The sequence below is a fragment of the Rhineura floridana genome, chromosome 2, assembly GCF_030035675.1.
Source record: "Rhineura floridana isolate rRhiFlo1 chromosome 2, rRhiFlo1.hap2, whole genome shotgun sequence".
In the NCBI taxonomy this organism is placed as follows: domain Eukaryota; kingdom Metazoa; phylum Chordata; class Lepidosauria; order Squamata; family Rhineuridae; genus Rhineura; species Rhineura floridana.
This window is the reverse complement of record NC_084481.1, coordinates 131,444,269-131,458,561: the sequence shown is the minus strand read 5'-3', so window position 1 is coordinate 131,458,561 and position 14,293 is coordinate 131,444,269. Positions and strand designations below refer to the sequence as shown.

The window sequence follows — 14,293 nt, the reverse complement described above, 5'->3', positions numbered from 1 at the left end:
TTCAATAGCTGATAAGAGGGTACAGGTCAAGGAGGGGAAGGGAAGCAGGCAAAAGCAGAGGGGGACAATAGAGCTTTTATTACCACTGAAAATTACTTTGCAATTTGTTTTGCAAGGAGTACAAATTGAAACTCCTTCCTCTGCAAGATCTGCCAAAGGAAGTAAGAAAATTAAACCCAGTGACATGAACACTGCACCTGTAGTTTGCAAATATGCAGAACAATCTTTCATGTATTTTGCAATTGCATTTGTGCTCGTTTTCAGGATACAACTGTATTTTGAAGTTTGTGACTTTGAATAGTTGTAAGGCAGAGGTTGCCTTTCAGCTGCCCATTGAGATTATTTGCCTTCTTCTGACTGTTACACGGGATAGAAAATGTTTTACAAACTTAGTATAAAACAAAAGTCTGGAGAAAATGGAAGATAAGACTTAATTGCTTTTACTAAATATATCTCTCTGCTACCATAGGACTTGCTTTTACTCTCTCTCTCTCTCTCTCTCTGTGTCTCCAGATAAGACTGTGTGCCCACTTCTGGTATGGCCCACCCTCCACTGGAATGCAGCCCTCAACAACGGTCCAGCACATAAATACATCCCTCAGTGCCAAAAAGGTTCCTTATACCTCTGGGTGTGGACTCTTTTGCTTTCTACAGTGCAAACCCTACCATGTAGGGGTTTTGCTAGGAAATCCAAATATCAACGGAATAGAAGAGATAATCCATTATGAGGCAGAGTTAAGAGTTCAAATTGCTTTTGCTGATGGAAGAAGGTCATGCTGCGGCCATCTCCAATGCTTACAGCCTCTAGTTAGGCGCATCTTTTCTGATTTGTTGTCACTTAATATTTCATAACTAAGACTCTACTTTCATGCATGCAATATGCAAAATGTAAAGGCCTCTGGATATAGTTTAAAAAAGTATAATCCAAGTTTCAGAGCTCAAGAAAGAAAGGAGTAAACTATGTATTTCCAAATGATTTTTTTAAAACTAAATTTTCAAACTGGTCGCCATCAAATTTCCACTTGGTTCAGCACCCATAATTCAGGGATAAATTTTTTGAAAACAATTGTCTCTATTTTTGCACCAAAATTGTGGTTTTCAAATGCGCTAATTAATCAGCAGCTCTCATTGCATTGTTATAAATCTGTCATAGACCAAGATACTAAATAAACACTACCTGATTTCTTTAAAATACCTCTTAGCCTTTCAGTGTGATCTAGTTAAATCAAAGTGCCTGGATTTAGATGCTCCCTTTTTCCTGTCTGCTGCCAAGTGAATACAATTCTGTTTAGGAGGGCTGACTGGTGGTTTTAATTTATATGCCATAATATCTCCTTTTGTTATTTTAAATTGTTCTTTTTTAAAATTATTATCATTCTTTCACTATCTTTTAAAAATGTGTTTAGCTGCTTTGAGCATTATATTACAGTGGAAAGGTGGGATATAAAGAAGTTCATATCTGATTTTTATAAATATATTTATATCTCATCTTTCCTCCAAGGAGCTCAAGGCAGCACAGATGGTTCTTCTCCCACCATTTTAGTCTCACAACAGTTTTGTAAAGATAATGAATGGCACAAGGCCACCCTGTGAACTTCATGGCAGAGTGGAGATTTGAACATGGCTCTCTTCAGTCCTAGTCTTGACACCTGAATCACTACATCACAGTGAATAAGAGATTTGTGGTGGGGTATTCTAAACACAAACACAAAAGATGCATCTTTAGATTAGAAAAGGAATCATAAAAGGGAAGGCAAAACTCATGTCACATTTTAAAACAAATCTAACCTAAATTTAGGCAGGCAAAAAATATTAAAATGAGTGGTTGATAACTAGCACACCCATGGGCCATGGGCCACCACTAGTTGATGGCATCATTTAACACCTTCACTGCCAGCAGCCTGTTCATAGACAGCTACAGCAAAATAATAGTTTCAGGCTAGCCACCCATATGACTGATCAATGAGGAAGAAAATTAATGACAGAAAATGAGCAACTGTATCTTATTTTATTCAAATTCTCCTTCAACAGGGGAAAAAATTAAATTGTACATAGACCATGGCCACTGAAAGGCACTGCTAATATCAGTAACAACTGTATATAGTATATATCATATCTGAACTGCTGCCGATCACTAATCTGGATTCTCTCTCGATGTAATGCCATTAGTCACAGACTTTGAGATGAAAGTTTGTAGCCCCACCCTGCTCTCACTAGAAGGGGACTGCTTTCCAGGTCCATATGCCTTTCACTCTGCTCCTCCCTCTAGTACTCCAGTCTCCTACTCCCTGCCCTGCCCAAGGAAGAAAGCTGGGTGCTGGGCTTCGCAATGCAGCCACTATAGCCACATCCTACACATATTACCATTAATCTGCCTTATATTCCACTTCAGACACAGATATACTGCAGACAGATGCCACCACAATTTCAGAACTATGACTGTCAGTAAGATCCTCACAGCTGCCGAAATAATTCCTATATGAGGTGGCACCAACACCATTCACACATTTATAGGGAAAAAATCACTTGTTTCTATTGACGAGCCAAACTACAAATGAAAGTGGCAGGCAAATATTTATTTTAATGTATCCATCTGACTCACCTATAAAATGGTTGTGGGGTAAAAGTAGTATAAAGGAGAAGGGAGAGCTAAACCCTTTCACAGGAGTTAGGAACAGAGAAATGTTGATGGAGCAACCAATCAAGGGAGGGTAAGACTCAGAAGAGGGGATGACTCAGCATTCCTTTTTCACATTTTTGTTTTACTTTTAAAGTAAGACTTTCTCTACACCACATGTATATGTGAATGAAGCAGGCATGTGTGTGACTCACATTTGGGTTGGACCTTATTCACAACAGAAACATGAATTATCATGAACTGCAAGCCATGAAGTCATGCTTCAGTGAAAAATGAAATGGACTGCCTTCAAGTCGATTCCGACTTCTGGGTGACCCTATGAATAGGGTTTTCATGGTAAGCTGTATTCAGAGGTGGTTTACCATTGCCTTCCTCTGAGGCTGAGAGGCAATGACTGGCCCAAGGTCACCCAGTGAGCTTCATAGCTGTGTTGGGATTCGAACCCTGGTCTCCCAGGTCGTAGTCCAACACCTTAACCACTACATCACATTGGCTCTAAAACAAGCTGTTAAAAAAGGATGTTATTTCACTATTTTTATTTGTGACATATTCTTTAATTCAAGTTTTTTGATGCAGGAAATGTTTACAGCTTTTTTTTCCTAACTGCTTTAAATTAAAGACCGGCAAAGATCATACTTCAATCATCACAAATAGCAAAAGAACTAAGAAAATATGTGTTTTTATTTAAAATACTGCAGCAGAAAAATTTGGTCAGCAGGTATCAGTCATATTTTCCTGGAAACATTAAACACAAGCATTTGATTTTAAGTTCACACTGGGTTAAATGAAGAGGACCTTAGCTGTAATCAGCAGAGTCATAGACAGTGTAACAGAGATCTCAAATATGTGCAGTATCTAATTAAAAATTACCCACAAAGTGTTAGAAAAACAAGCAGGCTTTCAATAGCTTTCATTAACAGTGCCTTTCAAAAAGCATAGTGTTTCATTTCCTTGCAGTGAACAGATCACATCGATCAGATGAGGTGGTCAGTCTGTTTTATGTGAAACCTGTTCCATAGCAGTAATGAGAATGGCATCATACTAAATCAGGTAGCCGCTTTGGCAGTTATACACTGATCAAACATCATGCTAGGTTACTATAAAAAACAGTGCTCCTTTTCTACTTACTCAGATAAATACAATCTTTACTACTGTGACTAAAACAAATATGTCCATGTTTCTACAGTGGCTCATATTTCATTATGATTTCATTTATTTTGAAGTTTAAAATCCCACCTTAGCATGCTGAAGCTGAGGTGATTTATGACATTTAAAACACAATCCTACAATTTCCTTCATAACACTGATGCACTTATCTCTGGCCCAAATCTTGGACTATCAAGTCTACAGATATACAAAACTAGAATTTTGGAATCCAAATCTGGAAATTGTTCATTATAAATCTAAATACCAAAGCACAAATATTTGATGTTTGTAACAGTCCCTTACCAAATTTGCTACCTTGGGCTCCTTTGAGAGGGAAGGACAAGGATATACATTTAATTAATTAATTAGTTAATTAATTGTATAAATATAGATATAAATTGCTCTAGAATTTGCCATGTAAATTTGGGTTACTTATAATTTATAAAATAAAATAAATCAAGCCAACCAACAAATACTGAGATTTTTTCATCATGGGAACAACTATTACACACCTATTTATCAATACTTTCCCAACAGAAATAACAGAATTTGTTGAGTTGGAACTTTTGCATACAGCTTAACTAATCACATATGCAAGCAAAGAAAGCTTAAAGTGAGACTTACCAAGGGGCGCCATATACACGGAATCCTTTGACTGTTACTTCAGAGTCTTGCAAGTAAATACTGTTTGTCAGAAGTGACTGAACATTGTCAAAGTCCTCTGGTTTCAATTTGGACACAGAGGGAAAACGGTAGTAATCCTGTTTAACAAGGTCTGCCATGAATTCTTTATCAAATGTCAGTTCATGATTCCCAGCAATCACTATTTTGTATTCATATGGCAAATTTCCTGAAACAACAACAAAAAGCATTTAATAAGCATACCTGTGCCCACATTAAAAAAGAAAAACCATACTTAAGGACACACTGGATATATTTGCATTCCTATGAGAAGCAAAATGTACTACTGCCACTCTGTGAAATAATATATTGTCGCTTAAGAAAGATATACCAAGGAAAGGTATATACAGCAACATTTGTTTAAGAGGAATTAAAAATCTGCTTTCCCCTTTCCCCCCCAATATTTTTAAAAAACCTGCTAGAAAAAAAAACTGAGTAAGTAATCCTCTAGACCACTTAATGTGGCTGAATTAGTTCTCTTTAGGCTGTAATTCTATGCATACTTTTCTGGAAGTAGTTTCCATTCATGGGGCTGACTTCCAATAGACATGCATACGATTGTTCACAGAACTATGAGTGGCAAAAGAGGAATATCTTCCACTCTGTTGCATGTGTTCCCACTAAAAACTGTGGCTATGGCCATAAGGAATGGCAAACTGTTTGATTAATCAACATGGTAACAGTGTTAATTGGTGCGTTGTCTATTGTTTTACACTCACTAAGGATCTGGTTATAAGTCAGTATCAACAAGAGACTGAGAGCCAAATAAGCACATTTCAGGCAGATTTCTAACAAGAACTTTATTAGAAACCATGAAAAATATTTTACCTATATTACTCTTTCTGTTTAAAGGTCCTCCAGCCCTTTGGTGCAGCTTTTCAGAAAGGACAGAGGCTGCAGGGGGAAGGAAGAATCAGTGATGTTTGTCTCCTTGCCCCCTGGATGCATCCCACAGTATTTCCTCGTGGCTCTTGATGGCTACACTTCATTCGTAACTGTTTTACTGATAAGTTTGATTTATTTTTTTAAAAATCGCTTAAAGGTTTTCATATTCAAGTGGTATATAAATTTTATTAAACAAAATGAAATAAAAATAAAATTATGTCTCTAATAATGTACGGGGCTTAGTATGTTCTAAATACTTAAGTGCTTTGATAATGCTGCCCAGACCTGGAAGGAAGAGCTGGCCTAGCCCTCTAGTTTCAATTTCTTTTTCCTTTTCTGGTAAAGGAAACATAAAATTAGTATTTCTGGCTTATTAAAGAAGAAACAGACAAACATACTTCTTTCCAAAGCCAGCTAAAAAGGGGGGGAAGGATTGAAAGAAGGCTTTGTTCATTGACTCTCAATTCCCTTTTGTGACTATGGCTGCTTTCACACATGGGGCTAATAGCGCTAGTTTAATGGATTAAAAAGGTAGCGCTTCATTCTGGATTTCAAAAATCCTTTTCACACTGCAGTACCTGTTATACCGGCATTTTGCACAACAATCTTTCACACTGGTGTATTTCCCCCGCAACTTTTCGAGGCGCTATTAGCCCCATGTGTGAAAGAAGCCGCACTACAGTGAACAGAGAGCAGAATTTTTCTCTCCCCCCCTCCTTCATTCGGCCTCAGGCAACACCAGATGAGCAGGTCTTCACCTACCTTTGGTTTGAGGCCTGTTCTTTCGGTGAGTGGGGAGGGGTTGAAAGAGGCGCGATCGCAATTGCGATTAGCTGAGGCGCAGCAGCGCAGCAGCAGAGGCGGTGGTAAGGGCGGGAACGCACTGCATGCTGGGATGGCTGTTTGTAAGGGCGGGAACACACTGCATGCTGGGATGGCTGTTTGTAAGGGCGGGAACGCACTGCATGCTGGGATGGCTGTTTGTAAGGGCGGGAACGCACTGCATGCTGGGATGCCTGTCACGTGAGCAGCGGCAGCTAGCACAAAACTCCCGCGATCTTCCGTGTCCCCAGCCTTGCTATCGGAATTTTTCAGGTATCATTTATTGCGGAATTTAGCACTATACTTGCACTACATTCCACCAGAATTCCAGAGCTACCCGTTATGTCGTGTGAAAGCTCAAATTTTATGCGCAAATTAACAGGAAATAAATAGTCAGAATAACGGAATAAAGTGCGGTGTGCATTAGTTATAAGAACAAAGTGCATGCAATCAAATTACAGAATGTGTGGATCATATTCATAATATCATATCCTGAAACTGAAAGAGCTCAGAATATGACATGTTCATTCTCTGACACCTTTATTAAATAAGCTGGTACACAATCTAGTTGGCACTAATATACTTTGCAAGGCTGACTTAGTATTTACAAGTATTAAGCATTTGCATTTATCAGGTAAAATATTTTAACTACCTCAGCATACAATATTTAAAACTGGTTTCATTAGGCACAATATTGTTCTTGCAAATATTTAGTGGCAATAATTGAAGTCAATTTGGAGATTCAATTAAAGGCTGAACTAATTAAAAAGTAAATCAGCCCTGGGTATAATACTAATGTAGACATTTATAATGTAAAATCTGAATATATAGCTTTTGTTGCGATATATTTACAAGCAAATTGTACTGAAAAATGAATGACATAAAATCTGGTAATCTAGAGCTGTAGTTCCCAATTTTTTTCCCATGGACCACTTGAAATTTGCTGAGGGTCTTGGCAGACCACTTAATGATTGTTCTGCCTGTTGTAGCAATTGTAATGCACTGTGCTAGAAAAAGCTGTATGCTTTTTAATTGTATTTTTATTGCTTCTGTGGAATTCAAATTGTAATGCAATAAAATACAATATAAGAAATAAAAGAAGCAATAAAAATACAATTAAAATCAATATTTAATGAATATTTAATGTGGACACATTAAATCAATATTAAATAAATATTTAATGTGGAAATGCCATGGACCATCTGAGTGAAGCTTGCAGGCCACAGTGTGAGAAACTCTGATCTAGACTTATGTACAACAATCCTAAACATATTTACTGATTTCCGTAAAATTTATTACCATATTCAAATTTGGAAAACCTGAGTAAAAGTATGTGGTCCACTGACTGGTATCAGTCACAGTTAGTTAGTGTTAAGTATTAGTGTTAAGGCTTTCTCAAAATAAAAGACCATTTCAGGTTTGCCTATGTTTTGTGTCAGCAAACTCTCAAATGGCTACAGCTTGCATTGACAGACTAGGTGGACAACAGACACTCCATGTGGCCCTCAGACTCACTCACTGCAGCCCCCATGCCCCTGACATCTCCTATACCTTCACCTGGAAAGGTGAGGTAAGAAAGAAGAGACACACCAGCAGGCGGGTTGGTGAACCCAGGGCCGGTTCTAAAGGGGGCCAGGTGGGGCACTGGACCGATGACTCCTGGAGCTACAGGGGGTCCCTCAGCCACCCCTCCACTCCCCTTCCACGATCCACGGTCCCCCCACCTACCTGTCTGCTGTCTTTTACCATTGCCCTTAACTAAGATGGCGGCCGCAGTTTCCCTAAGGTACTGAAGCCCCTGCCGGCATCTTAGTTGATGGCAGAGATGTGCGCGCATAGCACGCACACGTGCCATCAACAAATATGATGACTGAGGCATCATCCCCTTAGGAAAACCGCGGCCGCCATCTTCGTTAAGGGTAATAGTAAAAGACAGCAGACAGGTAGGTGGGGGGAATGTGCACACGCACACACACAGACATGCTGGGGGCCCAGGACAAGCTGATGCCCAAGGGCCCCGGCATTCCGGGAGCTGGCCCTGGGTACACCCGTGCTTTGAAAGAGCCAACCACAAAGTAGTGCTGCATCCTTTGAAACTCTAGGCACTGTGCTCTGTAGTTTAACCTCCAAGCTCACACATCTGTCTGAATGCCTGCCTTTTCCAGAAGCTGAAGAGCTTCCAATCAACTCTGAGCATTCCTGGACTGGAGTTGCAGATATTGGGACCCTCTGCCACCTCCTGAACCTTTTACTGTCATGCCAAATTTTGGGGCTCATTTGAAACTAGCTGCTAATGATTCAAGCTGTGCTTATATTTTGTGACATATTTCTTGCAGACGTAAGCTCCACTCTTGCAAGCTGCCTGCCTGTAAGTATATCTTCTCTTTCTGTTTGTGATGACAGCAGCTGCCTGATCAAATCTAAGGTACAGGAGATGCCAAAGGGGCTCTGAGTGTGGCCAAGTGTCTCCTCAAGAAGAAAGCTGGAACTGAACATGGCAAACGTCCCAAATGCACACAAAGAGTGTGTTATAACTACCTCTTGAGAGGGGGAACAGAGACACATGATCTGTTTTGCAATGAGGGGAGGGACAACAGGGTGATGACAAATGAATGGAGTACATGCCTGTGTTTGAGAGAGGTGGGGGAAGGATGGATGGGTGTGTGGATGGTGTAAGAAAGATAAAATGAGTGGAAGAGACTATGGAGAGATAAGAATATGGATGATTATGCTTGTGAGTGGATAGCTGTGTGTATGTACAAAAATGAATTGATAAAGAAGGGAGAAAGAGGGAAAGAAAGAGAAAAAGGGTGGCAGATAGAAAGTAGCCTCCAACATTTTTTTCTCCAAAAAAAATGTGGCCTTCAACTTCAAAAGTTTGTCCATCCTTCTGATAGAGTAGAAAAGCATTTTTATTCAGTTTACAATAGTATTTAACATTGCAGTTGATGAGTCTTCCAGAAGATGTCTTCATTAACTAGGCATAGGGATATTATCTTCATTCTCATGGTATCTTCAAAAGGTGAAGTTCTACTGTCAGAACATCCTATATTTTTGTTATTTTTTTGGGGGGGGAGGATGTAGCCATCCCCCACCCACAGGTAACAGCCATTACCTAATAAAATTTGGAAGAAAAATTTCAGAACCTGCTTTCCGATTTGGGTAGGTTTGGAATCATGATGGACATGTTATGAGGATCATTTCCTTTGGTGATATCCAAATTGAGTTATACTCATGCAGACCCCTTGAAATCGATGGATTCAAATTACTGACGAACGCTGATTTTGGGTCTACTCTAAGTATGTCAAAATTTGGATATCACCTATTATGTTTTGAAGACCTTTGTTTTTTGAATGCATCCTATATTATGGGAATCTTTTACATTACCTTACTGTTTCCAGACAGGTAACAGCACACATGTAGTGCTGTTCCATCCATGGGAATGTGGGGCTTTTCAAAGATTCACTCCTTTCATAAAATGCCCTAGTTCATGTTTTCAAGCAAACAGACAGACAATGGGTAAGAAAAGATAGTTGAAAAAGATAGTTGAAGTTCAAATCAATCAGATAGCAATCTAAATTATTATCTTGGATGGAGCCCACAGTTATGAATATATGAGAACCCTCTAATTATTTCTGTGAATATTTTTGATACACCAAAAGAGTGTTTTGTTAGTTTGTCAGGAATTTGTTTTATTTTAAAATGTATAGCACTTAGTGTAGCACTTTAAAAACAATAATAATTACATATACACTGTTTTTGAAGATAGGGTTTTCTGAATAGGTAGTTCATAAATTATTTCAGATCGTAGCTAAAACACACAATAGATGACCAGCATGCTGTTATGCTTAGTTCTGAACTATTGCTCAACTGAGTACTTCACTCAAACAGCTGAGCAGGCTGGTCAACACATATGATAATATTGTTCAATTTCCTACAAGTGAACATCTTTGGGTCATGCTTCCTTGTGTTTCCATAAAAGGAACTACTTCCTGGAAAATGTGTTTAAGTAGACAATGGAGGGTATCAGAATGTAGGAAATACAGCCTCCCTTATTGCTTGTGAACAAGCCCTAAGATTTCCCAGAACATAGCAAAATTGTGGTATTCAACTAAATAATTGCAATAGAACAACAGGACTTTCCCCCACTCCCCTGTGCACCTCTCAAATCTGCTCTGAAAGTTTGGGAAAATCTTCAGAAAGATGTAGGTACTCAATGGTTGAAGAGGGGAAGAAAATTCTGTTGTGTGTTGTGTGCTGACAGAACCAGTGATTATGTTGAATACAACCCATGATTATTTGCAGGTGAAAAAACAGCAACAAAAGTGTTTAGGATAATACAGGTAACCAAGAAATAAGGAGAAAGAAACTCCTACACAATATATGCTCTGATGTGCTCACAGACCCCCAACAACTGATTTCCACAGATTCATTTCAGTGGAACAATCAACCTCCCTTTACACATATTAAGATGCTCCCAACAACAGCTCCATATGTACATCAGAGCAACTGCTAGGAACATAATGTTTAATATCTTTGACCAAAGTGCTATAACTTGTTCATTATTTCTTCTCAAGATCCGTAGCTCTTAACAGATTTTCTGATGGACCCATTCAATTATTCTAACACATAGCAAGATCCACCTCTCAAACCATTTTGCCAAAACAACAAATATATTAGCTACACCATCCACATATAATTCTCACCTTTCACATATATATCTGGCAGAAAAAAATTAGCAACTCAACAGTGCAAAGATACTAACTTCATATACAGAGAGAGAGAGAGAGAGAGACTGCTGCCAAACACCAAGCATTCCTCAGAACTAAAGTGCAAATCTTTCTGATAAACAAACTCAGAATCACTACATCTTTAATCACTGAAGTTACCTTTCACAAAAATATCTTTCAAAAGTGGTATTTGAATTAGGCAGAGGCCGAAAGGAAAGGACATTCAAGCAGCATACGGAAAATCCATCAAGGCAGACAGAAGAGCAAACAGCTGGACTGTTTTGGTTTTATGCAAGGAAAACACCAGGCTACAGCATAGGGAAAAGCAAAGGCCAAGACCTACGGAGTCCTGCGATAAATCTAAGGCTCACACATAAAAGCTCTCCTTTGTTGAAAATGTTGTTAGACACAACAAAACACAAATGTTACGTAAGAGCAAGCTCTGCCTCTGACCTTTCACTCTGTAACCGTCAGGCTTCATTAATTTTCACAAGGCCTGACAGCTCTAGCGTTAATACTCACGCTTGCTGATCGAGCCACACAGCAGGTTCAGACTGCTACCTTCTCCTCTGAAACTCATGCATTAGGGTTCCTTCCATGCTGGCAATGGAAAACCAGGTCTAAGAAACATTAAACACAAAAAACTACGTTACAATAATGCCAGGGTTGAGCCATAAACCCATCAAGCAGGAAAAGTAATGGAGTCCCTCCTAATCTAAATCCCTGAGTGGGCGACAGCATATATGGATCTCCATTAGAATCCACAGCACCATGAGACATTAAACCAGTGTGGTCCTTAACCAAAAGACTGTGGTGGTGATGTCCATTGTTGTCCCTCTGCTGACAAAAGGCATCCATCCGTGGAAAAGGGAGGAGGCAATTTGGGTGATCTCCTCTCTCCCCTGCAACCTCTTGCCCTTCAGGATCTGCTCTGAAGGGTTTGGGGACCCTGCAGGGTCCTTGGGGGCTGCAGGAGGTGATGAAATAGCTGATTATCTACCTTCCTGTTCCACTGATGGATCTTTCCATAGTGAAGGAACACTCCAATTAGTTCCTGCCCATTGCCATTCCCAAATTAATGGCTTAAAACAGTACACATACCTATCTAATGGCAGGTTCATTAGAAAGGTGAAAAACTTAGCATCACCTACTGCAATAGGTGACTTGAAAATGGGCCATGTATGTGGGGGCTCATTTAAAGTTTCCATAGCAATTAACAATGGAATCATTTGCTGTACACATTTATGTCTCAACCATAACATTATTCTAATGTAACTATTTGTGACTGGTACCCTTTTTACTTCATTAAACAAAAGAAGGAAAAGATAAATACTATAAACATTACAAATTATTTTGCTCAAACAATTATTTGGTTTCTATTTTATATGATAGTTCTTTAATAATATATACCAGTTTCTAAGACCGCAATCTTAAACATGCTTTCTACAGAGTACATTTCACTGAACACAGGAAGATTTACTTCTCAGTAAACATGCATATGATTGCACTGTAAAATGCAATCCAGCTGATTCCAGCAACAAGTTTCCACTAGAATTTAGCAACTAGGGCTGATTATTTCCTTTCTTAAAATTATGTCCCAATTAAGCATTTACATCCCAATGACAGGGTACTCACACATAAACCCCACACTGGTCAAAGAGGCTTGGACATGAGAGTGTACAACACAGTGCAGCCTTAGATGCTTTCTGGACACAAAAATTGGAACTCCAACAAGTATCTAGTATTGTGTTGTCAGTCATCAGTGTTTTCATAGTTCGAATATTTAAAATAATCTGAATATAACAGATCATGGGTTGCACCCAAAGTTTCTCTTTCTACAACAGAAGGGGTCTTCAAATCCTTCTGTTGGAGGGAATCTTTTGATCCAATCCAGTATTAATGAAGTACAAATTGTTATTGTATCTCATATGTGAAAACAACAAAACAATCATGACTTGAGGCATGTATATTTTGAAAACATTTCCTGTTGCAACAGATGTTCCTAGCCCAGTCTTTACACTGGATTAGATTTTGACCAATGTGGGAAACATGGATCAAACTGCTGAAGTACCTGCATATGCAACTGCAGAAAACATTAAATGAAAATAATTACTGAAAAATAATATATATTTACTGAATATTACTGAAAAAGAACTAATAAAAACAATTAAAATAAATATGATTATTTAAATGAAGACACACAACTCTGATGCTAACTACACTGTGTCTCCTTTTGTGAACAAATGTAACTGTAACTTTCATATGTTTTAATTGTTTAACAATAAATTGAATTCTGAAACCTTTGCAAGAATGAATATAAATGAAACTTAACTTTCTTGAAATAGTCCAATAGTCTGGAGGCAGACAGCAAAAAAATGTAATATGTGGAATTAATATAGATCGTTTTGGCAGTCATTTCTTATTTACACAAGAATATTTTAGAATTAGATGCAGAGTCATGAACCTACAGGATTCCAGCACTGTTAGCTTCTTCAGTAGCTTGAAGTTCATTTAAAAAAAAAAACCATATTGAGGCACAATAAACACAGATTTATTGTGGCCTGAGCTTTTGTGGATTATACTCCACATCATCAGACATATAAAGTGTTATCCTCAGTTGGCACATATATATGTACACAGATATAAAGGGGGGGGAATGAGTATTGGGTCCAAAAGTTGTCGTGTTACCTAACAACAACAAACTTTTGTTCCTGTTGAGTCCTAAATGTATACAATCAACACTTGTGAAATTCTAGTTCAGTAATTTTACACTGGAGTCTTTGAAATACTTTTGATGAAGTATGATGACCTTCAGTCCTGGGTGAGTCTTCCTGCTTTCTGGTTGTTGCCGTTATTAATGTTAGTATTTGTGTTCATTTATGCTTTTGCATTGTGTTTAAACTGGCAGTTAGTGACTTATATTACATTGGAGGATGAGTGAGGGAATGAGCCCGATAGGTTGGCATCACTAAGTCCTTTAATAGTGCTGTCTGAGGGCCAAACTGCATGTGACATTTAAAATGCTATTTGTATGTTTCTTGTGAAGAAGCTTCCTTGGGAACCAATGTGAATTCCTCTTGCATTACAAATAATTGCTTTTGTGATACTTATAACAGCAGTGGTTAAAACTCTTTTTACTCACTCGCAGCAGTACCTATCATGATTCAGGGCTCAAACACCAGCTATTTCTTGTTCTTAAAACATATATGTAATGTTAAACCACAAATTTAATGTCATGTGTAATTTGGTCCTAAGTGGGCAGAGTGTGCATCCATATTTTTTGATAACAGTCATTCACTCCATAGCATTAAAGAATGATGAAACAGAGAAAAAATGTGTGAGATTTCTGTGTGACCTCAAACCTCTCCTGCCCCCAAAAAACTTCACGTGG

General features: G+C 38.5%; 1 protein-coding gene across 12 annotated transcripts in view; it reads right to left on the bottom strand.

Moving 5' to 3' along the window:
- MPPED2 (metallophosphoesterase domain containing 2) overlaps positions 1 to 14,293 on the bottom strand; it is a 233,588-nt gene that overhangs the window by 113,329 nt on the left and 105,966 nt on the right. For 7 of the 12 annotated variants that reach the window (XM_061610571.1, XM_061610566.1, XM_061610564.1 and 4 more), the window contains 2 exons: positions 5,294 to 5,359; positions 4,409 to 4,634 (listed from right to left, as the gene is read on the bottom strand). In XM_061610571.1, the coding sequence (XP_061466555.1) occupies positions 4,409 to 4,634; positions 5,294 to 5,359 (292 nt within the window). Of the gene's footprint in view, positions 1 to 4,408; positions 4,635 to 5,293; positions 5,360 to 5,635; positions 5,655 to 11,424; positions 11,523 to 14,293 lie in introns of those variants that run through there. The other 5 variants (XM_061610573.1, XM_061610572.1, XM_061610575.1 and 2 more) reach the window with 4 other exon arrangements.